Genomic DNA, 25,242 nt, shown 5'->3' with positions numbered 1-25,242 from the left:
AGTAACTAGGTCAACTATGATAAGTTTTTCTTATCTCTTCAACTAACATGTCTTGGAAGTCCTGAGAGTCTAAAATACAGCATCCTCATCCAGTGCTTTTGTGGTCACATGGCCTTGAAGAGTCATTGCACTTCAGCAAGTCTTGGACCTTACAAATCTCAAATGGTTCAAGGACAACTCCGCTGCATTTCCTTGCACTTTAAGAGATTTTATGCTCAAGAGACTGAATTTTTTTGCAAGCAACCTCTAAGTCATGTGTTCCTTCCTTCAAGGTTATAAGTGAAAAGGTTATCATTGACAAAGTCCTACCACAAGTCCTGAATCAAAGTACAAAAATAATTGAGCATCACCCCCAAGTTTATATCAATCATATAGATTAAAAATATAACTGATATACATATAATAAATATACCATACTTACATATAAAGGAAATATGCATACATCCAGAAGATCTTTATTTATAAGATGTTATTTTTTTGTGCGGGGGTGTGCATGTCTCTGTGTGTGCATTAAATGCCAGTAAGCTGTCAGCAGCAGCCAACACACACTATGCTTTCTATGAAAAAAATGAGCTGGCCTTGTGCATACATCCAATTATTACTATCTGCCAATACAGCTCATACAGCAACCGCACAGGAAAAACAGCAGACACTTAAGCACCTGAAGAGAACTATGGGCCCAATCTGAACGAGTCTATCAACCTCCCTGACTTTTGGACCAATTAAACTACCTCCTAACATTAGAACTCTTACTTGTGTTCTTTTAAAACTTATTTCTACCACTGTTCTCTCTCACCTTAGCAAGCTTTTCTACAAACATGAGCAATGCTAATGGCTGTATTACATAAACATTCACCACTTCCAGTTGTAAACTCAGCAGGCAAATTAAATTAAAAAGGCAGAATAAAGTATTAAGAAAGAAAATAATCTTCCTGCTCTACCAATGAGCAACTCACTCAGGTAAGCATCATCAAAAGGGAAGACTAGAAGAAACAAAAAAATATAAATAAAAAATATAAAATGTCACATAATTGCAAGCATCAGTTCATGGGTAAAGCCTGCAACTGAGCTATAACACTGCATTAACCATGACCCTAAAGACAGTATAATTATTGTATAGCATGTCTGGTTTGACATGCAGAATCCTGAGCTTGAGAAAAATACATGGCCCTTTTGCACTTCCATGCTCCTCACTCTTCACGCTTGCACGAGAGAAGGGTTTGGGGATGGTCTTTTTCATCTGAAAAACCATCTCCAGGATAATTTATGTAAAGATGATTTATGTAAAATGCAAGACCTAAGAAGTGGCACAAACCATGCAAGACCACATAAGCAAACAAGTGATCCATAAGCAGAAGCTCCGTAAGTATTTTCCTGCAAAATGCCAAGTAGCTTTTTGTACCATGACCACCAGCATGTTAGTTGAACACTGGAGGACTGAGGCCCTCCTTAGTGATTGGAATCAGCAAAGCTAGTCAGTTCTTCACATCTGCAACTATATGCTGAGAATCCTTTCTATTGCATTAAGGTGAGAAGAAGATACCTTTCAACTAGAGAGGAAAAGATAGAGACAATAATTCCAGGGTTAATGCAGGTTCTTCCCTTCAGCCAAGCTCCTTGTCCTCAGACAACAGTTATTTCTGCAGTCCTTCGCTCTTGTTTCACAACAGCAATGATGAGGAAATACTGTTTTAGAGTGAGAGAGATTAAGGAAGTCAGAAAGTAATAATGATCCATCTGATTACTGTACTTAACAAATATTCTTTATCATGCCCTTTTCTTTAACCCCCAATGTTCTTGAAAAAAAGTACTTCTCAGTCTTAAAATCCAGATAATCATGGACTACGCAGGAGCAGTCACCAAGATATTATTTTCAATCTACTACCATTCTTTGAAAACTAAAACAATTACATCAAACCATTTCTCTTCCAAATGCCAATACTTTCCATAGACTGTGATATTCTTCCATTAATTAACTGATATTCTCTCAATCTAACATAGAGTCCAATTGTTCAGAACAGAATTCAACACAAAAACTGATTTTAGTTTAAGACTGGTTTTCACAAGAGGAGTTGGATTGACTATGCCAGTGAATTAAGTGCTCTGGGTACCCAAAAAATAACTGCAGGTTGTGTAGATTTAGCATCCAACATCACTTCAAAATCCAACTTCAATCTCTGATCAAGAAAAAGCAGTTCACTCCCTACACACTGAAACATGAAGATAATTATGTGATGCAAACACCAGTTCACTGGGAAATGCTCTGCCTCAGTCAAAAGGATTTACCAACAGCCTTGAGTCAATGGATGTTTAATACGAAACCCTATCTCTGTTCAAGTCCCAGTTTGTCACTCATCTTTGTTCAGAAGTACAGATTTGATCTTGATTCATAATTGCAACAGACCTTTTGACATGGATTTCCCCAAAAACAGAACTTTCACCAACCAGCATAGCAATATTCACCAGCTATAATTAAGGATGTAACAATCAAAGCTCACAAACTTATTTTACTTAATGTCAAATTGTGCCGTTTAATTTTTTTACCAGATTTCAAATTCTAGTAATTCTCTCAAGAATTCTCTGGTACACAATATGAACATACACCATCCCCTAAGCCAACGGTACAGGTAAAAAGTTTTTGCCCAATTCTACCACGTGATTCACCCTGAAGACAACTCCTTCCACAATGTTAAGCCTTCCTGAGGAAAGCAGAACAGAAAACAATCCTGTGTTCTGATCTGTCAGGTACTGTAAATCAATGGATGATGGCCAGCACGGGGGGTCAGAGGTATATATATATACAACAGTGTTTTCACAGTCTGTTAGTGACTATGTGGCCATAAAAAGTCAAGCAAGGATCAATAGACAAAAAGAGAGGCTGCTGGGACTGAAGAAGATAACATCCACCCATACTGAAATACAACCATTTATAGTACCTATTATTAACATATTACTGAGTTTGGAAAAATAACTTTTCCATGAAAAAGTACAGCTTACCTCCATGGTATAGTATGCTGAAATAAGTGAGATATTTAAGTGCATACTACAACCCATTGATTTGGTATTTTTAACAACAGTCATTGACTGGTCCCCTTCATATCAACAATAAACCAATGACCAGAATTAAGACACAGCAGGAAAATATACAAGTCAGAAAAACAGACAGATAATGCTTTGTAGTGGCAAATATTCTATAATCACATTTAAAGTTGACAAAGCAACAGAACACAGGCATGGCTGTTGCATCCGAGAAAAGGCATATCTTAATAGTTTTAGTATTTCCCAAGATTTAAGGTGGGAGAAAAAAGCCAGATCACACCTGGTTCCTGCTCCAATGCCACTTTTTAAAAAGGGGTTACATGGTGAGACGGAAAAAGAAGGGAAGAAGAGAGCAAGGAGTAGATTTAGGTTTGATGTCTATTAACTGCCCAAAGCAGAGTTAATAACTGAAGTTTGTAATTGTTTTTGTTACTGGTAATGCTCTCCTTCTAGTTTTCCAATAGTTATACATTTATAAAACTTTCTCTTACGCAACTCCCTAGGTATTACCCACGTAGAAAGAATCCATCAACATACTTGTCTTCAGTCCATCTAATACAACAAGTTCTTTCAGTAAAAAGATAATTACACATAAGGTAGTCCACAGTGATTAATAAACATGTAAGACTTCAACAGAAAGATTATTATATCTGTAAATAATTGCAGTGATTCCTCATGTATAAATATTTAATTCAGCAAAATTATTCTAGGAGCTTAATTGTTTCTAAAGACTGACCATTCTTAGCAGTGTTACTGTACAAGTATTTTTAAACACCCATAATGTTTCAACATGATTTAAAAAAGAGTATATTGTGCTTATTGTAGGACATCCCTTTAAGGGTAAACTTTGAGTATCCACCTCAAACTACACACCTACTAATTTGAACTTGATACATTTACTGCAATAGTAGAAGAAAAATTACCAAGAATTTATAAATTTCAGATTGCTTAGCCATGGAAAACATTATCTTTTTGCTGAAGTCTCTCTATACAATTCCATTTATCTTCAAACCGTAAACAATAGCCAGAATAAAATTTACAAACATATGTAAATTATTGTTTTCTTAAAGAAAGAAATCTCAACTACTACTCAACATTTTTCTTAAAAGAGCAATACAAAATCTTCAATAAGATTTTTTAAAACATATACATTCTCCTTTCACATAGTAAACTGTCGTCATGCTTGAAAGAAAAGAAAAAAACAAGGAGAGTGAAACAGATTAACTCCATAGCTCCAATACACTTATTTCAGACAAGATACTATAAATCATCTTGAAACAAAACAGGCAATTATAATGTGCACAAATGTTATGATATTATGCATCCCTACTGGTCCAGTGGTTTAAATTATTGAAACTGATGGTTGAACAAGGGCATACTGTTTCAACACACTTAGATTCCTTGAACAATTCTTCCCCCAGCTATCCAGTGCTCTGCAGATCTCTGACATCAATAGACAGATAGATAAATGTTTCTTAGATAATTCAGGCAACATCTAAGGGGATTAAAATATATGTCCAAAATTTCTCAAGCAATATCTTTTCTAAAGGATCACACAGGCTTTTCTCCTTTCAATACCGGAAGAAGCATCTAAAATTAAAGTAAGTACATACATCTTCCTTCAAAGCATTCAGTGAGGACCAAGCAGCTCCTTTCTCCTTGTAACCACTACCCCATATTTCAACCCTCTTCACCTCAGTGCAGGGGAAGCAGCAGTGAGAGCCACAAGACAGAATCATTTCAAAACACAATCAGCTATTTGTAAACACTCTTTCCCACAGAAAATCTGCAACTGTTAGTTGCAGGAAAAAGCAGCACGTAAGGTAAATCAATTAGCTTGCTAATTTCTCACCCTCATTCATTTAGCTCTGCACTGTATTTGTCGTAATTGACTATAATTATGTTAATTACCAACTCCAGCATAATTACTATATTTATTGTCATTGAGCACACTATGTACCCAAAGCAAAGCTGGCATTTGTTGGGCATCAAAAAAATAAATAAATAAAACCACACAACTGTCAGGAGGGGTTTCTCTGAAAACTGGTTGATATACCTTCAGCAAATGAAAGGGCAAAAGAGATTTCATGCAATGCTAGTTTGAAAGCATCAGTTCATTAAGGATATTAATTTTCTGATAACTACACATTTAAGCATGACACACTGGAGCAGTATCTACAGGATTTAGCAATTATTAATGCGTGACAGTTTCAAATGCTAAGTGAATCAATTAAACAGCAGCATTCACAATTTGAGAAGAGATAACTGCTTCATAACTGCCTAAGACTACAATTTTCACATGACAAAAAAGGGCCATTCAGGCTCCTTCAAAACCTGACAGGTCAAGAAAGAAGTTTGAAACAAAAGCACCTTATAACCATCATCTCTCCTCTTTACTTGTCAGATCAACTTTGCTAGTGTCTCCGCTGAAATGGCATCACCATGCCAGCTGCCACAAGGTGATTTTTCATGTCTTGTCAAAGAAATCTTTTATTCTATTTGCTCTGCATTAACATGTTACATTTATTGATCAAGCCCTTTCTGCAGCCACAGCAGGGCACTGTGCTCTTATGCCTAAGGGGGCTTTGATGTCCTGGTGACATTCTAGACCGAATAATGCACATACTAAATGGATTTAATGCAGAAATGTGTTTGTGCATGACAGCTACATTAATAACAGCCCCTCATACTGATAAATATGCAATTGCTACGATTAAGAGTTACCCAATTATGGTGAAAATATTTTTCTACCTTATAAATAAAACCATCAAAAAGTTTTAACAATAGTGCATTTCCTTCAACATTTTAAAGTGCTATAAAGATGAGTCTAAAGGCTTTAAAAATATGTCATGCTTTGTTTTGAATTCTGGCTTTTATTTCCATCTCTCTTTTGTTGTTCATCTTCCTGTTCTGCATGTCTTATTGCTGCATAGACCGGGAAGGTGGTTAAAAAAAAAAAAAAAAAAGCCTTTCTTTCACATGCTCAACTTACAAAGAGGAACATGCCCTGTGAAAACTGAAGCCCATTTTCAGGCTGCCACTTGCATATTTCCCCAGGCTAAAAAACAGGAGGCAGAAGAGAGAAAGAACAATACCTAGTCCACAGAGAAGATATTACAAAGCCTCAGCCTCACAAAAGTCATGGAGGAACATTCCAGACTAGGACTGAAGTTCAAGGGAATGTTTTCATTCGTGCACCTTCTTCATCACACAGTGGAAATTATGCACAAGCACATACTGTGCAAATTATTCAGGCTCCTAGCAGAAATAATCTGCACCCTAGAGAGAAGGAAGAGATATTTGTATCTCCATGAGCACAATTATTGGATTAATCCTTCCTCATTGGCCAAGATTAAAGATTCACTCTCCCTTTCACCTCATAGCTTTGACCGAGAAGAAATCTCTCTAAGAAAAAGGAAAACAACTCACATGTTTAAAACTACTGAGGACAAAATCACAAGATGGACTTCTCAGTGAATTGAACTGTAGATGTTATTTATAAAAGCATGGCACCTGTTTGTACAAAACCACTGACATCTGTTATTCAAGCACTGGAGTGCATTTAGCCTTCAATGTGAAAGGACAAAATTTGAACACAGTCATCTAGGACAAGTGAAAAAAAGCTTTGAACAAGTAGTGGGTTGTTTGGGTTTTTTTAGTTCCCACAAGATAGCAAGATGCATCTAAACTAAAATCTTTGTACTTCATCCAAATCTCTACCCCCTACCTCTACTACATCCTTCTTACACACTTATTTTCCTTCCTTCACCAGTGATTACTACTTACCTTGTTCTGGTTTTAGTGAAATCTTTAATTTTCCATGATCAAAAATAGTTTTTGTTCCACCTTGAAACCCTTTACGAAGTCTCCAGGTAACACTAATCTTCACACATCAGTGTCTCCTCTTCCCATGCTCTGTGCCTTCACAAAATGAGAACTGGGAATGTTTTCCACCTATTATGAAAGGACCCTGTTACTAGGGAAGGCTATCAAATACAGTTGCCATGAGAGGTTCAGGAGCAGATTTCCAAAGCAAAATATCTCTGCTGCTGAAACATGCCTTATTGAAAATATACAGTGTAAATAGTTCATTTCTAAAATAGATGAAATTCACTATGAAATCAAAAGAGCTGCTACAACTGAGGCCATACCACACCAATAAAGTTGCAGAAGCACAGCATAATTTAGGTTGGAAGGAGCATCTAGAGATCATCTAGTCCAATTCCCTGCTCAGAAAAGGGGGATTTCAAAATTTAGATCAGGTTGCTTGGAGTTATGTCCAGTCGCATTTTAAATACCACCCAGGGTGGAGATTCCAGAGCCTCTCTAGGCACCTCTTCCACTCAACCTTCCTGGAGGTGGCTGGAAATTCCCTTGCTGCAGCTGTGACAACTGCCTCTTGTTCTTTTGCTGTGCATTTGACAAGATTTTGGCTCCATCTTCTTCACAACCCTCTCTTGGCCCCAAAAGGAAACAAAAGATATTAGAAAGTATTCAAACAAAATCAATGTAATAAAACAGCATCAGAAGAAATAAGTCACAAGTGGACTACAGTCATCTGGGATTGAAGGATTTCCACCAGCCAGAGACATAAGCGGGAGGCAATCCAGTGGCACCACATCCTGCCAATTAAGCACACACACATTTTTCTCTTTGCCTCACACACAGCAAATTGCTGTTACTCCTCCTCTTTCCCAAAATTCCCATTTAAGTTCCCTTGTACCTTTCACCTTTCTTTCCTTTCCCTCCCAGGGAAAAGGGGAGATGTGTAACCACTGCAACTGGTAGCAGTCACTTCGAGGAGAGACACTAGCTCTTGGAAAAAGGCAAACAAGAAAGACACAAAAGCAACTGTTTGTGATTATGTATCAAGTGCTGATATTAGATATACCACATCTGATGCAAAGATAATTAAGCATCTACACAGCCTCTAAATTTTAAGAAAGAGGAAGGAGCTCTAGCCTGGGAAGAATTCTGAAGTCAGAAAAAAAATGGTGAAAAATGTACACTTTCCTCTGTATTAAACTGCCAGTTCAAAAGAGCTAATGACAACCCTCCCCTCCTCTGTTATATGAACACACCCCAGGCAAAAAGAAAATAACCAGGGAAATCTTTGTAACAAAACCATCACATGCAACAACGTCTGGTTGTCTTTTTTCTTTTCAAAAAAATACACAAACTCTCATGCAATAATAAATCAAATTATAATGAAAGCTAACATCTTTACTGCAAATCACTACAGTGCTAGCAAAACACAGCATTCTCTTCATCTTTTTCTATATTTGGTCACCCTTGGTCTTCTTCATTCAACTCACACCTTTACCAAGGGACAACAGGAGACAGTAAGTTAAACTAAAAAAATCAAACTCCTTTCTAAATCAACATTAATTGTAGGGATTGTTTCCCCACTGAAAACAACATGCTAAACTCTTCAAATTAAGCATTTACTGCTAATCATCATAAAACTCATCGCTATGCTACAACATTGTTAGATTTTTAAGTAATAACACCTGTTTAAAGAAGGGGTCACTGCTTACACTTGCTTCAACAGCTGCCCAAGACATTACTCTATATTCACATTCATTTAAGGTTATGGCATTTATTCTGTATCTTTTCTGACTTTCTCAATAATATGTAGGTACAGGGCTAATATATAAATGCAGACCAGTGTGAACAGCTACTGTACCACAAATACTTCACAGCTATTGCACCATAAATACTTCACTCTTAGTTTCCATACGCTTAATAAACCTAAGCACTACTCAAAATGAGAAACTCTTACTGCTCTCATCCCATTTAGTATTAGCTTCCCAAAGGAAAAGAAAAAAATCCACTTCTCCCCTTTCCCAAATCTGATTTCCGGTCTTAAAATACTTTTACAGATTTACAACTACAACTTCTCCTACATCACAAGCTGATTGTTCTTCCCCAAACCTCAATAAAACCAAATTATATCCCTTCTGAAAAACAAGCTAAGTGTTTTTGAGTAGAGAAGAAGGCAAGAAAACACAGATTTCAGAAATACATCACCAATTGTGCTCTCTATGAAAATATGATCAGAGTTTTAAAGTGGTACTTTACACCCATATTTGATGTTATTATTTTACTTTATGAAATGAAACAAAATCAGAGAATTGTTCTTCAAATCATGCATTAATTGAAAGACACAAACACCTTTATTTCCCAGAAATGTAAAGAAGGAGCAGTCTTGTCAACATGCTAAATCTTAATATACCTACAAACCCTTGAATTACCTTCAGGACAAAAAAAAGAAATTACCATTTGATCCCGTGCCCCAGAAAAATTCTCTTTTCTCATTACACTATCCAACGATACAGAGTCACAGTATAAGACAGCAACAATCCACAGATTTAGTGTCTCCTTTGCTCAGCTACCTCTTACATGTATGATTCATTCTTTCAGAGTTGACAAAGGCCCAGAAGAACATTTATGAGTGTTAAGTAAGTTAAAAATCAATGGTTGTTTCTTCTAGGAAAACAAGGCATCAGCACACAACTTTCTGTATTACTCTTCACAAGCAGACAAGCTTACCCCCAGTAAAATTAAAGGGAAATGAGTTGAGTCCAACCCTACCTCCACAAATCTATTTTTTTATTAAGCAGACAACTGCACTCAAATTCTTTCTCCATACTTACTCACATTTTTCAACCAGAAATATACTCTGCTGCACCTCAGCAGGCTCTCTTATAAGGATTAAATGAAATGGGATGCCATAGTAGCTTACAGCAATACTACAGAATCCTAAACCAATCCATATATTAAAATACTTAAAAGGAATTACAAATTCTAATTGTGCTTAGCTTTAGCACTTAACTACACAGATGCACAAAAATAAAATCATAGAACAAAAAACATCATCTGGGAAAAGAGCATTATAAAGCATATATAGTAATAAGCAGAAATCCATCAATAAAATTTTTAGAAAGGGAGAGAAGCACATACTTACTAGTGTTTTGGTTAAGGAAAATTTACTTTTGATCCCATTCTTCACTTCTTCAGGTAACAACGTTTATTTTCCAATTTAAGTAGAGGACAAAGCATAAACTTCTCAATGGGCATAATTTATGTTAACACATATTACTTTTCCAGACTTACCTGGTTATTTGTGCTCCAAGTGTGGGAGAAAAGGAGACAAACATTACCTATGAAACAGTGTCATCCACTTGACAACATTTAAATGTACCCAATGTACATTCTTCTACTTTGAAAAAAAACCCAGTCTATTTTAGGAGTTGGAATTCCACACACTGCACTTGAAAAACTACATACTGCCACATACCTTAGCAAGTTGAAGCTAAGATCTAGCCTTTTTGCCATGTGTCCATATTTTCTTCCCAGGAATTCTGGAATTTCTTCACAGTCCTGACTAATGTAGGACACCTGAGAAAGAGAAGCAACAGGGAAACATTTCATCAGTAGATTTGGGTCCCTGTCCAGATTTTGTCTCATTGATAAAATGGTAACATGCAACAAATTGGCATTACAGCTTTAAACTACATAAATTTTACAGCTATAATATCTAGCACACAAACTCATTTTCCCATTGATACCATCTACTTAATATTTATCATATCTATAGTCTTTATTCATGTTTTGTCTCCTTCCAGTAAAAATACTTCAATTAAATGTATCACATTTCTTCTATTTCACTGTTAATACTTTGATCTAATGTTACTTCCCATTACCATTCTGGCATGTTCCAGAAGAAATTTGTTTGAAGGACCAGAAGCCATCCAAAGGATCTTCCAGTTTGGCCCTTCATATACAACAAACAAAGGTTGTTTTCTAAATTTAGGTGCAGAAATACCTCAGCAGTGTACGGTCAATGCATTGTAACCATTCCTTGAGAAGATTATTACTCCCAGTAGCAAACAGTAGGGACAGAGCAAGAGGGCTGCCCATGTCCATGAAAATGAGGCATGCAGCTTCTTTTCAGACAGTCACAGAAGTCTGAAAGATTTCTGGCTTCTCATTACCTTCACATACATGTACACTTTTTCATACCAGCCCATCTAACCCATCTTCAGCAAACACAGGAAGAATTAGTGGTAGCACAAAACCAGTCTACTCAGATTCTGTTTGGTCTCATTTGTTTTTAGTGAGGATGAAGTGAGTGACAGTATTTCCATAAGAACACAAAAAGTAAAGCAGCTAAACTTTTTCTATTATTTCTGCTATACCGTTTTAGAAGTCATTGGTTTGATTTCCCACAATCAAGAAGAAATCTCACAAAGCTTTTCAAAGCTATTGTCAAGAATTCTACACATCTATATTGGCTCATCCTTTCTGTGTTCAAAATACTGACATTTCAGATTTTGTGCTGCAGAAATCCTAGTTTCCCTTAATGACCAACTAGCAAGTTAAGCACCATGTTAGACCACTATCTATACAACACTGTTATTATCCACTTGTTTAATTATAAAGTCAATTTCAATACCATATTCCACTAGTGTAAAATACACTGGATGGAAAATATGCAAAAAAAATCCATCAAAGTTGTTTTGATAGTATTCCACCTTCTGTTAAAACAGAGACTCCTCTGCAGAGCAGACTGACAGTATGTACTTCTGCAAGTCATCCTGATCTCCTACGCTCTAAAAATGATTGCATCTGATAATACTATATGGCATTCCATTTAATTCATTTTGTTCAATAACTTCAACAGATAAAGCTGACAACAGGGAAATAATTTTTATGAGCAGAAAACAGGTAGCTTGAAGCTCAGTTTAACAACTTCTTCCCCTTGTTAAATCAGACCTGCTCTTGCAATATATTCTGGCACCAGAACATACACACAACTTGAGCAAATATAAGAACAAAAGGGAAAGGAACTGTTTTGGGTAGTTGGCATCCTAATGGTTTCTATATAACAGAAAATGCTTTACAGAATTTATTGAATTAAACGTGTTGAAGTTTTCTTCCAGTTTACATCTAAGATAATCACAAGGTGTTTTACAACATACACAAAGGTATGCACAAAAGAACTGCATCATTCTTCAATGAATTGTAGATTTATTTAAACTAATGCTTGCAAACCCTTTGAAAGACATCACATTAACAGCTTAACACTTAGGATTAAGCATTTGGTTCAACGTAACGGGTTGAAACAGAAATAACTAAAATATGATGCCTATTAACACTGGGAGGACAAGAATGTCTTGAGGAGCTACAAACACGGCAAGAGCACAGACCCTCCCTTGGCTTTTCACCCAGGGAGGCATGGCTGAGAAGGAGCAGGGGACTCTGGCCTGCCACACACTGCTTCAGAAACTTACCTGGCCATCAAAGCCCTGTCCACGAGAATTGAAGTTGAAGAAAAGGATTCCTACAAATGTCATTTAGAGCACACAGGAGACAAAATACATAAAATGTTTCAAAGGTTCAGCCTTTGAACAGTTATAATATGTAAATATATTTACACAAGTGGTGCAAACACATTATTCACAGGCATATTTGCAGATGACATGTTATCATGGCCTCTCAATGCTGAGGCCTTGTAAAGGCATTTTACTTCCACAGAGTCCACTTCAGCACACTCATAGTACAATGCTAATATAAAACGAGATGTCTGTAGACAGAAGAAATGAGAATATTTCTTCATTTTCATTGTTTCACTTCAAAATAATTTACTCAGGAAACAATAAAATGTACATAACTCAGTATTCTTGCTTTTGCTTCCTCTTCAAATACCCTCAACATGACTATGAGCTTCCAAGTACATATCCAGAGATGTCACCACTGAGAGATGAGAGCAAGCATCCTTTTCCCAAGACTCCAGCTCTTTGGCTGCAAGGCACATCAGTAATAGCAGATTTCTTAGGTTTTTCTATACTAGTCACAGACCATCACACAGTATTAAAAACTGGATGTAGAGGTTTCTGTGACCTAATTCTTTAAGATATAGTGAAGGCTGGTCACAGTCAGTCATTACTGGTGGCCTACTCAATACCCCACCAAAATGTTCAGTTTCCCACAAAGGCCAGTATCAGATAGGCTATGGAGGCCTGAGATATTCTTGCAGACTCTTCAACACACAGTATACAATTCATGAAAAAGACATGTTGTTACAAAATATTCAAAACATAAGTTAACTATCAATAGCAGTTGCACTTCTCTTCTGCTTTAGTTTCAGAGGGTATCACCATTTAGTCTCTGTGATCATTCTACAAGGATACTGTAATCTTAATAACCCATAGAGTAACGTCTTTATGAAGGAATGTCACCAAAAAGGTCATGTATGAACTCTCAATACTGCACATTCTCTCCCACTGAAGGGAGCTACATCTGGAGAATATTTCCAGTCAGCTGAGCATTACATTTTACTCTATGCTGTTAGAAGATTGTATGCTGGGAACATAGCCAAATTAAGGGGCTCAAGGCATGCTCAAGGGAAGAAGGCAGTGGGTCACTCAGTGCCAGGGTGCACCACAGAGACCACAGGGACTGTTTCCTGCAGCAGCTTCAAAATTAGCCAATTAATTGCCTTCATATCACACACATATTTACATGAATTCCACACAGAAATAGTGACCAGATTAAAGAAGCAATTAGATGGGCAGCACCCTGGTTTAATGGCAAACCATTTTCAAAAATAAGACAAGCTTCCTCCTCCTTAGGGGAAGAAAAAAGTTCTAACTTTAGTCACAGGTTCATCACTAATGTCATCAACTTTCACAAAGAATTTTTTTCAGTAGCCATACAAGGCGCTGGGTAAAAGTCAGCAGGCTGTGTTAATTTCCCAACTTCTCCTAAACCAAACCGAAACAAACATAAGCGGTTTCAGGAGGAACAACAAACACTTAGCACATTTCACTCCTTCTCCTTCAGCTCGCTCCCGCGGCCCCCCAGCCGGACAGAGCAAGCGCGGTTCGGAGCCGGAGCGCGTCCCGCTGGGAGCGCGCTGCGCGGGAGCCCCGGGGGCGCGCCCGCCGCACGTCAGCGGCACCGGCAGCGCAGCCCTGCCCGGCCCGGAGCGCCGTTATCCGCCGCCGCCGGGAGCGCACCCCCGGCACCGCTCCTCAGCCCCTTCCCTTCGGCGGCCTCGGGACAGCGCTGCGGCGACGGAGGCGATACCTGCGTGGCGCGGCGCGGCTGGAAACTAAGCCGGCCCCGCTGCGGCTGGAAACTAAACCGGTTCCCACTGAGCGGGAGCGGCACCGGCAGAGAGGCGGGAGCCGGCGCGGAGCGGGAGCAGCCGCTCCCGGTGCTGGGGGCGGGACGCGCCGGCCGGGGCGCGCTGCCCGCGGCAGGTGGGGCCGCGGCCGGCCGGCCTTGCGGGCCGCGGACACCTACCTGCGCTCCGCTCACCACCGCCCCTGCCATGCTGCGGGTGGCCGCGCCGGAGGCTCCGCGGGCTCGGTGCCGGGCCGGGCCGCTGCCTGGCAGAGTCAGCTGACGCGGGCGGAAGCGCGGCCGGGCCGGAGGCGGCGGCAGCGCGGAGCTCCCGCCGCCTCCTGCGGCCGGGCCCAGGGCGCAGCCAGGCCAGGCCCCGGGCGGTGGCAGCGGGAGCTGGCGCGGCCCGAGGGCTGCGTGCCCGGGCACGGTCATCCTTGTCTGGCGGCTGCCCCGGGCCCCGCTGCGACATCCTACCTGGAACATCAGCCCAAAGCGGCACACAGAGACTGCCGTGCCTCGCAGGATCAGCTCGGTCGGAAAAGACCTCTTAGACCATCCAGTGCAACCTAGGACCGAACACCACCACACCAGCTTGACCATGGCATGAAGTGGTTTAGTTTTCCTCGTTCACTGTGTTCTTAACACCTCTCGGGACGGTGACTCCACCACCTCTCTGGGCAGCCCATTCTTACGTTTAATCCCTTTTTCTATTAAGAAATTCCTCCTAATGTCCGACCTAAATCTCCCCTGGCCCAGCTAGAGGTACATCCTGTCGGCAGCTACCTGAGAGAAGAGACCGGCCTCTACCTTTCTTAACCCTCCCTTAAGCTGCCCCCACCCTCACTCCAAGCCTTCTCGGGCTAAGCAACCCCAGCTCCCTCAGCTGCTCCTCGTAAATAAAACTGGTGCTCCAGAACTTCCCCCAGCTTCTCCGCCCTTCCCAGCGCCGGGGCAGCCCCACGTGCTGGGCTGCAGCCGTGCTGGAATAGGCCATAGGAAGAAGTGATGGAAATTGCCAATCTGTGACACTGACAGAGGGATCACACCTTGGATTTCAGTTCCCATAAGGTGCTAGATTACTTGGAATATTATCTGTACTGACTTTCCACCTACTAGGCAGCTCGTTAATTTGTGGCATAAAGCATAACTTACCTTTAAGGAGATGTAAGTCACTGGTAAAGCAACACCTGCAGGAAAAAAATAAAAACCAGAAACATCTATCTCCAGGAAAGGTCCACATTCTCATAGCAATATTTTTTTGTTTCTAGAACATAGAACAATTTGTGTGGAAACTAGAAATACCTTTGGAATGATCAGAAAACCCTGTCAAATGAGTCTTTCCAGGACAAGAATTTACTAATTAAAATAATGGAATGATAGTAGGTTATCACTGCTCAGGCAGACTGGAGGAGCTACAGGTTTTCTGTAAGAATTTTATATGAGACTTAAAGGTTTCCCAAGCTTGGATCCTAAATCCTATTAGTCATCTACCTACCTCTTCAGCTGCCTAAGCACCTTTAAAAACCTGGCTCATTTTTCCCCTTTCTGCTAATATAGCATAACTCGCTCTTGCTGAAAGCGGAGGCACATGCTGTGAGGGGAAATAAGTTTCAGGAGGATATGTATTCCTCACTGCAAACCACTTTCTTGAGTTTATTCAGCAACACAGCAGAAACCCATACTGTACTTGCTGCTCTACCTCTCAGTATCAACAGAATAAATTCTTGGTACAGCTGTGGCACTACAACTTCACTACAGCCAGCCCTCCTTCCTCAGTGACTGCTGGACAGGAAACACAGAGCAAATAGCTGAGGAAAAAAATGTTCTTGCTCCCTGTTGTTTTAATGTATTGTGTTAGAAATGTCAATGGGCCAACATGCATAAAAATCAAAATATGGCGAATGAATAAATCACTCCAGTGCTTTGCATGATCTAATTTTCCTTGTATCATGTAAGACAGAAGAATCAAACCCTTCAGCCACAGCAAATAAGCTGATCCTACACTGATGAATAAAAGCTCTGTTTCTCTAAGAGTTTTCCATCCAGGCATACTTGCTAGTTCAGATCATCACTCAGCATGCTTCATCAGGGCCTTTATTTATCTATTAGATTATATAGTAAACAACATATGCCAAGAAAAACAAGTACTATGTGAACTGTAAATTTAAACAAAGCAATACATTCTCCTCTTTCTATATCTACTTTTTATCTCTCTTTTAGCTACAAGCATGTGGTTCCCACCAGAATGAACACATACAGCTCAAGTGGCCCACTGACTGCTACAGTATCTATAGTGGAGTAAATTCAGTTCAATACTACACTCACGTAAAATTGGAATAACTATATTGAAAACAATTTAGCATATCATTATCTACATTATTAGGATTAATTTTAGTAGAGTGTTAGCTGTCATTTCAGAGATATCTATGAAGAAAAAAATCCCTGCCTAAATAGTTTACAAAATAACCCACACAAATAATAGCAAGTTTGGGGGGTTTTTCCAGCTTCTTACATTGCCAGTTGCATTAACCTGCCATTGATCCTCCTACTTAATAGGCAAGACCTTGTCTAGAGTGAAAAGTTGCAGGTACAGCTCCCTAAACCAGGTGACTTAAATTGACTTTATCATCTCTTCAATCAGTCGAGCTGAATTTTCTAAATTACAAAAACAACTTAAAGATGTGGCAAACTGTTTTAAGTGCATCAGGCTTATAGTCGTTCTTTTGAAACCAGTTCAACATTTTCTTGTACAGACATGGCCTAGATTATTATCTGCCATGGATAAATAATAGATCCAAGTCCCATGGTGTGTAACAAAAAGGGAGTGCTACCGACTGCAGTGACAAAATGGGACTATTATACTGTAAAGGAAGGGAAAAACAAAACTCCCTGGATCAGAGGAAAGGAGAAGAGAGATGACTGTCTTAATGTGGTGCTTCCCTAGACTTTGAAAACTTACATCTCAAAAACCCTAATTCTGCTGCCAGTTTCCTACAGGATTATTGATGAACTTCTCAAACTTTGTAATTTTAGAGTCTGCTTTATTCCCTTATTTCTTAAGTACCCGTCACTTGCGTGTAATTTTCAAAAGCAATGAAAACTCACAGCTGTCTGCCCCCGAAGGACTATTTTGTAAGATCTAATCTGCAATTGTAACAAAGTTATAACGTAGTCTCAGGCATATGAGTCAATGTGCTCATTAGTTTGCGCCCCATGTTGTTATGAAGCTGAAATCCATCCCAGTGCAATGTAAATACCAAAGGACTTCTCCAGCTTTGGAGCCAGCTGATCATCAGTGTCACTTGATCGCACAGATCCCAGATGAATGTGAGGCAGCCTCTGGGTTTAGGCTGTTCTTCACCTTACCATATGTATTTGTACTTCTGAGCATCTCAAAACATTACCTTGAGTCCTGGCCCAACACAGCCTGCATCATCTGAAGGTTTTATTTAGCTTTGATGGAGCTGCCTAAATGAGTAAAGCTTCAAAGGACTAAGTTTGTACTCACAGAATATACAGAATGTATTTTTCTGGGGTTCCTCAGAAGATGAAAGTTTTGTGAGGATTCTTTGTAGAGGTTAAAACAGTTTATGTGACAGTTGGCTATAGCTGACCTTTGAAATGTCTTTTTTTTTACAGTGTATTTATATTAAAAAAATATATATAAATCACTTGTTTATTTAAATAATCACTTTCACTGCAGTTAGATGCAGAAGGTGGCACTTCTGTATGGGCCATTCAATAAGATTTCCTAAAATTTTTAACAGAGTATTGCCAAAACTGCTTGATATTTCAGTTACATACAGACAAAACCAACATGGACTTTTAAAAAAATAGAGGTTTTGAGAAACACTAATATGCTCAGTACATCTTTTATACACACACATATGTATATATGCTGACCTGTTCTTTGAATAAAGAGCATTATAAGTTCAAAATAATACCTGGAAACAAACTCCAAACAAGTGGGAAGCAATGTGTTGAAACCATGGCAGGTACCCATCAGATCTGCTTCTTAGAAATAAGTTCTTCATGTAATAACAGAGCTTTGTGACATTTTAGGAGTCAGTTGCTTAAAATGTGTACTCAGTTACAATCAGGATATCTCATTGACCAATTGATTAAATAATTAGCTAATACAAACCAGTAAATATGGCATAGCACCAAACACCAAATGAATTATGTCATTTCATATAAAGTCTTTGCATACAAGCATTTCCCCATCTCAAATGAACACTGAACATTTTTAAGAGGAAATAATAGCAGTCCTGACTTTTTCATTAACTGAAAGTTATACAAATATTTGAGTTAAAATGGTCTGTTTTCCAGCTTGCAGCACACTATGCATGTATGCCTCCATGTACACAAATACAATTATCCTATATTTCAGAGTAAGTCAAATAAACTATTGTCTACTTTTAAGAAAACCCACATATATATAATTTCTCCTGACAAAATAGTGTGTTTGAGCAGTTTTCTGAAGCAAATAATTTCAGACAAAAAATCTCAGGCAAGTAACAGAATTTTTCCAAATTGACCTTCAGAAAATTTGGTTCACAGTTTATCCATAAAACTTATTTTCTTGATGCTAATAATGAAAATATTGTCTCAAAATATTTGTTAATAAGTATCCACAGCAATATGATATGAATACAAACTAAATCAATTTAGCTGAGAAAGACTGACTGTAGTACAGACATTTTCCTCTGTATTGCCAGAGGAAAATTTTATTCATATGTAGCTTCCCTTACACCTGTTTTTAATCACAAAGAGTTAAACAGGGTGTTTAATGTCCAAACTAATAACTTCAGATGTCTCCCAGGAAACAGCATCACTAGCACTCCATGCTGTGAAACATGCAGGAAAAAAACCCTGACAGAAAAAAGATAAAGTACAATAAAGTGGAACTTTAGTCCTACAGAAAGAAATACAGTAATGATGTCATTTGCCATTCCTAAGTTGAACAGCTGCAAATTAGGTTTTCTTCTTTCCTATCTCCAAACTACTTCTCATACTGCCACTTATAAGGATATTTAACAGCCAATGATAAACAGGTTAAAGGGATCTGAAAAGCAAGTTCTGCATATGTGTGCAATACGCTGGTACACCTTTTTTTGAGCAGTACTAGTATGGCAGTGTGATATAGTGCTATAAAAGTTAAGAACATCTGAGTGACATTAAAATGTTGGGGTTTTTTCCAGAAGTATGCCCATGCTGGAGTGTTTGAAACTCTGCAGGATAAATTAGTCCAAAAAAGCAGTCAATGAAAATTGGTTATCTCACACTACTGTAGGCTCATGTAACAACTCTGGGTTTGCTTTCCTACTGTCAACTAATGGCCTTGATTTACATTTTTCCATTCTTGTGGAGACTCCTATGAAAAAGACAGGGGGATTAATATTTCTGCCTTCATCCAGAGTTTTTGAGTTTTATCCTTTCCTGCTACTCAAGAGCAGAGCGTCCAATCTGATATATTTCCTACTTCTTGCATTTTGGCTCTTTCATTCTCCAGTGTCCCCAAGAAAAACAGAATTATGTCTAAAACCATCTCTGGGATATATTTGGTTATTATTTTCCTATTATATGGCAGAAGTGTGATATGAGCACAGTGAAGCTACGTGGCATTGTGAATTAATGCAGCCTATAAGCTCACTCACTGTTTTATTGCAAAGGCACCCTGAAGTTCAACATCTTCTGATGTCTTTGAAAAGCTTCATTTTGTAACATTGTTAGCATTCTTTTAAGGTAAGTTTATGTATATACTTCAAAATGCATTATTCTATAAGCTGAGTTTCCAAAACACAGAACATAAAAGCTGTGATGGAAAAAAAGCCCTTTCATAAAATTTGTGCTCAGTAATCTCATCTCACTTCCAGTAAAGGTAATGACAATTTTTTTGACCAAAATGGTATGACCCAAATATAATTAAAAATCCCTAATGTTACACTATATAGCACGCTATAGCTATTAGGCTAAAATTATGTTTAATAAGTTACGTCCTCAACAACTAGGACATTGCAACAATTAATTGTGCAATTTATTTCTTACTTCTCCTAAGATATGCTGTGGTACAGAGCTGTCTTTTAGTGGATTTTGGTGTTTGGTTGGTTGGGTTTTATAATATAGAGAATTCCGTTTCCTTTAGACTATAGATCAGACAGAGAGTAAATTACCTCAACCAGGTAAAATATCACTAAGTTCCTCAATGCTCTGTATTACCAGAAGTTCTGGCATTTTTAATGCATTATTCACACTCTATGCCATGAAAATAGAATTGATAGAATGCAGCATAGAATAGATACATTATTTGTAAAAAATTTATATTTATTATCTGTAGTCATCTGGGGAACTGAAGCCGCACCACCCAGTTCATACATCTCACACCCTAACTGTACACAATACTCTGTTTTGCTTTGTCTTGTTTGGTGTAGGTATTACATTACAAAAATTATTATTTCCAGTAAAAAGATGGGCAAGAAACATAAATTCTTTACTCCAAGTAGACAACACTTGCAGCAAGAGTTATTCCAAGCTAAAGGGTGAGAATGATTCTGTGTTTGTCCCATCTAGAGTACAGCACACAGAAGAAAGATGCTGACATGAGGCATCCGCAAGCCTTGCAGATTATTGCAAGATTTGGACATGTTATCAAAACTAAATGTATAGCACAAACCAAAGATGAGAAATTGTATGTTTCAGTCCCTTATAATTTATGCACTCTATTTATTTTTTTTTTCATAAAGCCATCAAAAGGATGCCAGGCTTTTCCTTCTGCCAAGTTTCAAAGTCCTGTTGCTAATCATGGAGGCACAGAACGCTTAATAATAAGACCATAAGATTTTTTTTTTAATTTGAAGGAATTCAGTGAGCTTGGTATGGAAGCTTTTGCTACCACTTCTCCTATAATTATATCTTGCACAAATACACAGAGATTATTTCTTTCTAAGCCTCAAACGACAGACTCAAAACATATTTGAGGTGCTATATTCCCTACAATCCATTATGTATAGGTGAATTTCAGCTTGGCTGGCTGCACAATCCTGGGAAAGTAAATTGCAACACTCAAGCAACTGTACATCTCTGGGCATTGATGCTTCCTCATAAGAATGCAACAATCAGAACTCGGGGGGAAAAGGGTACTAAAGCCAGGATAAAGTCTAATTTGAGGCCATACAACACTGCAGTTCTATTCTAAGTAACAGATTTGAGGTTCACAGAGGTATCTTCTTCTTACAGATCTCTGTCACAATGTCTGGGGCAGAAACTGTCTGTCACACTGTGCTGGTTTCAAAGACAAAACAAAATTATTGCAGGAAGTGCTTGAATACAAGGGTCAAAAACAAAGGAAGTGGGTGCAGAGGCCAGAGCAGCTTTCGTTGAGCTGCTCTCCCCTGTTCCAGCTGTCTTGGCAGCTCATTGTAGAACTAAAGTACCACACTAGCCAGAGGTATTTTGGGGTTTTGAGAGGGGTTTATGGGGCCTTTTATTTTTTTGGTGGGATGGGGAAGGGGAGGAGGGGGAGATTTTTGTTTGTCTGTTTTGCTGAGGTTTTGTTTAGTTTTAATTTTTCTCAGAAAGAACTGTATTCACCTGACTACTCCAAGAAGACACATTCTGCATCTTGTTTTGCAAACAATACTGCACAGTAAGAGAGACCTATCTATAAATAGGCATATACTATTGAAAATACACATTGGATGGGGCTCTGTGCCCCTTAGAGCCTGTGTCCCTGAAGATGTGTCTTTACCCCAACAGAAAATTGTATGAACAGGAAGGAGTTCTAGCCAAGGTGTGGGAATACCTGACATTAACAAACAGGTTCCTTCCCTGCTTCTCACGGCCTCATTCTTTAATCTTCCACCTTTGAGCAGGTTCTACCAGCAAAGGGGAGAACCACAGCCTTCCACAGAGATAACAGATACATGATACTCTGCTGAGAAGAGCAGTAAGCAGGAAAAGAGTCCAATTAGTAGTCAACCTCCTACACTTGAATATGGAATAACTTCTGTATTTTAAGTAGCAAATGTTTTTGCTCCCTATTGTTCAGTTCCAAAGCAGTCGCTGTTTTTTGTTGTACCTTTTAAGTACAAAAGATTCCCACAGAAATGTATGGAAGTTGCTAACAATTTGGATGGTTAAGAAAGAGCACAGCCCAAACAAAAGCCACCATCCTCTGCAGATTGTTAAACAGCAACTTTTCCCATTACTCACTTATTACTTTCATCCACCCATCCTTCTGGGTGAGGAGGGATAAATATAGCTCAGCCAGCATTAATTCTGCATCTGGAGACACTACTAGGAAAAGAACATGCACACACATGATGCAAGAAGGAAGAGCTGAAAGCTAAAGTTCCAGAGGTCTCCACAAGCAATGTATTGTCTATTAAAATAGAGATATACATAAACATGAAAACTACAAGAAACAGGTTTTACACTTCTTGAAACTGTGAGAGAGTACATGGGAAAGCAAAGTGGTTTCATTTAATTTCACTCTTCCTGAATGGTGACTTCAGTGTTTGATTCCTTTCTTCTACTCTTCTTGCATTAAAATATATACTGAGAAATCCTTCATGCATAATCACCTTTCCTAGGTAAGATGAAGCAGAAAGAGTGACTAATTGTAGATTGTAGATTCTATAGTACCTGCTGGTCCTACAAGACATTTCTGTCTTAGGTTCTCCAGCTTCTCCTGCATCTATCACAATTTAGTCACACAATTTTCAGTTCTTCAAAAACAAAAAAATCATGAATATGCAAGTGCAAGAACAAAGATGCCCAGTGCAGGGTAAGGTATTTTCTGCAGGAACTGTTCTTTACCAAGAAAATTGCATTACTGTGAACAGGAAATGCAGGAAACAAAATCCAACTTGTGAGTCAAGCAGTCCTGTGATATAGGGATTAGATTCATTACAACTTTGAAAATAGAATTCCGCTCCTTCTTGACAAAAACCTGTTTCTAGACCTTCTCACTATCCAAGTGGGAAAATAAAAAGAAAGTAGCTGAGCCAAAGTAATGCATCATTCATTGCAAACAGTGGTCCTCCATAAGTTGTATGTTATGTTTTAGTCTCAATACCATCTGTACAAATAAGAAAAAAAAATCTTTTGATAAGCCCTCATTTGGTGAGAAACACAAAAGAAATAGCAGACTAAAACCAAAGAGATTTCCTGTTTATACTGCAGAGATTATTAGAGACAGACCAATACTAAACTTAAGGAAATTCTTGTCCTTATTTTGGAATCCAGCTTTGATTCCATACATATATAAGTATCCAAAAACACGCTGATATTTGGCCATCATGATGGGGACCTTTTCCACAGTCACAAGAGAATGACTCAGAGCTTCAGATTATTAAATGTTCCTCTCCAGTAAAGATGAAAGTGGACTGATAACACTATAGTAGAAGACTGATAACAATATCATATAAAGCTCTCCATGTTCATGTTTCTTGCTGGAATCCCACTCAGATGAGTAAAGCTGCTGTCAGCTGATGGTGTTGGAAAACATATAGGACTAATTAGGAACAAACTAGGCTGGTTCAAGCATAGAAATATCTACATTACAAAATCAAAATAGAAACAGCTACCAGTGGACATATTTGCAAAAGAAGGCAATGATTGAATGGATATCAAAAATAAAATCACTTCTAAGTCTCCCAGGGTTTGTCACTGGATCAAAATGGAGATAGCATGAGTTCCACCATGATGGTGTAAGATTTCAGTTTCAAAGCTGACAGTGTAACACATTTTAATGCCATTAACTTGCCATAACCCAAAAACACCAGAGGGTTATGAATTGGGATTTATTTTTAGTAATGATTATACTGGTGAGTCTGAGTGACAGAGTCATTCGCATGACTCTGTGCAAGTTAGACCACTCTGATACATTCGGGTCGCATGGGGAGGATTCTGTACCTTGGTAAGACAAGGCTTGGTAATAAAAAGTGAAGGCTAAAAGATCTAGTCACAGATGATGCTGTGGTTTAAGACTTAGTCACAACATTATTAAAAAGACTTCACATCAAGCCATAGAAAAAGGGTTCGAGAAACTTAAAATATTATTATTCATAAAACTTTTGCAAATTAATTGTTTTTTCTCTCTGAGGAGAAAAAAGAAGCCTACCACAACAACTTTGTTGATTTAAATTGGAATAACTTGATTTATGTGACAGAACCCAGCAAAAAGGGGCTTTTCATAACATATATCATGGATCAGGACACCAGGATAGAGGGATAAAATACAGCACAAAATAATAAAACACGACACAAATTGTGTTCATGAAGAAGTAGAAGTAACCAACAAAAACTACTTCATTCTCAGTCCAAAACTCTTGAGAAATATGCACAGTTAATTCTCAGAATAAAAGGAAATACCCAGATTAGCCAACTAAATTTCAATTTCTGCTGAATTTTTCAGTGACTTAGACTTCCCTACTGAAACAAGAAAGAAACACCCATTAGGCTGTATTTTATAAGAAGGTTTTGTTTGTAAATAACTTTGAAAGCAATGCTATGCAGTAAGAGAGGCTGGAAAATTTTATGGTCAAAGAACCATGTGTCAAAGATGAGGTTATGCAGCAGCAGTCATGTATGGTTATAAGCAGTGTCCATTGGCTTGTTCCACCTTATGTCAATTCATGAACCTCCTATTAAAATATTTATTGCTATTTCACTAAGATTTTTAGCATTAAAACTTCTTTTTCTTTTCTTGAGGATGTGATACACAGTCAGGAAAGGTCTCACCTGGCATCCCAGCCATGGTACTGAAGCCTTGTAACCCCAAATGCAGCTTGACACACACTTCAGATACAGCAGCCTGGATACAGCATGTGGAGCTTCCTGTGGAAAATCCCAACCACCTTGGACCTAACAGCTAACTTGGATACTTTTCTTGTCTTTTTTTGATCTTACAGTAAGTTCAAGTCTGACTTAAAAGAAAATTATTGAAAAAAAATTAAGGTCTTCACAATGTGGAAAAAAAAATCTGGTGAAATAACCTCAAAGGGGCAGCAGCATGGTGAGTATTTCTGCTTATTCCAAATTTTAATTCTTATAAAATCATAGCAA

General features: G+C 38.4%; 1 protein-coding gene across 4 annotated transcripts in view; it reads right to left on the bottom strand.

The window, feature by feature from the left end:
- The window catches only part of LRMDA (leucine rich melanocyte differentiation associated), a 641,685-nt gene that overhangs the window by 591,003 nt on the left and 25,440 nt on the right, over positions 1–25,242 (bottom strand). For 3 of the 4 annotated variants that reach the window (XM_063163848.1, XM_063163845.1, XM_063163844.1), the window contains exon 2: positions 10,340–10,440. In XM_063163848.1, the coding sequence (XP_063019918.1) occupies positions 10,340–10,377 (38 nt within the window). In that variant the 5' untranslated portion in view covers positions 10,378–10,440. Of the gene's footprint in view, positions 1–10,339; positions 10,441–14,352; positions 14,428–25,242 lie in introns of those variants that run through there. The other variant, XM_063163846.1, reaches the window with a different exon arrangement.

The sequence above is a fragment of the Melospiza melodia genome, chromosome 9, assembly GCF_035770615.1.
Source record: "Melospiza melodia melodia isolate bMelMel2 chromosome 9, bMelMel2.pri, whole genome shotgun sequence".
NCBI classification, from domain to species: Eukaryota; Metazoa; Chordata; class Aves; order Passeriformes; family Passerellidae; genus Melospiza; species Melospiza melodia.
The sequence above is the reverse complement of the archived record's forward strand: the minus strand, read 5'-3'. Positions and strand labels throughout refer to the sequence as shown.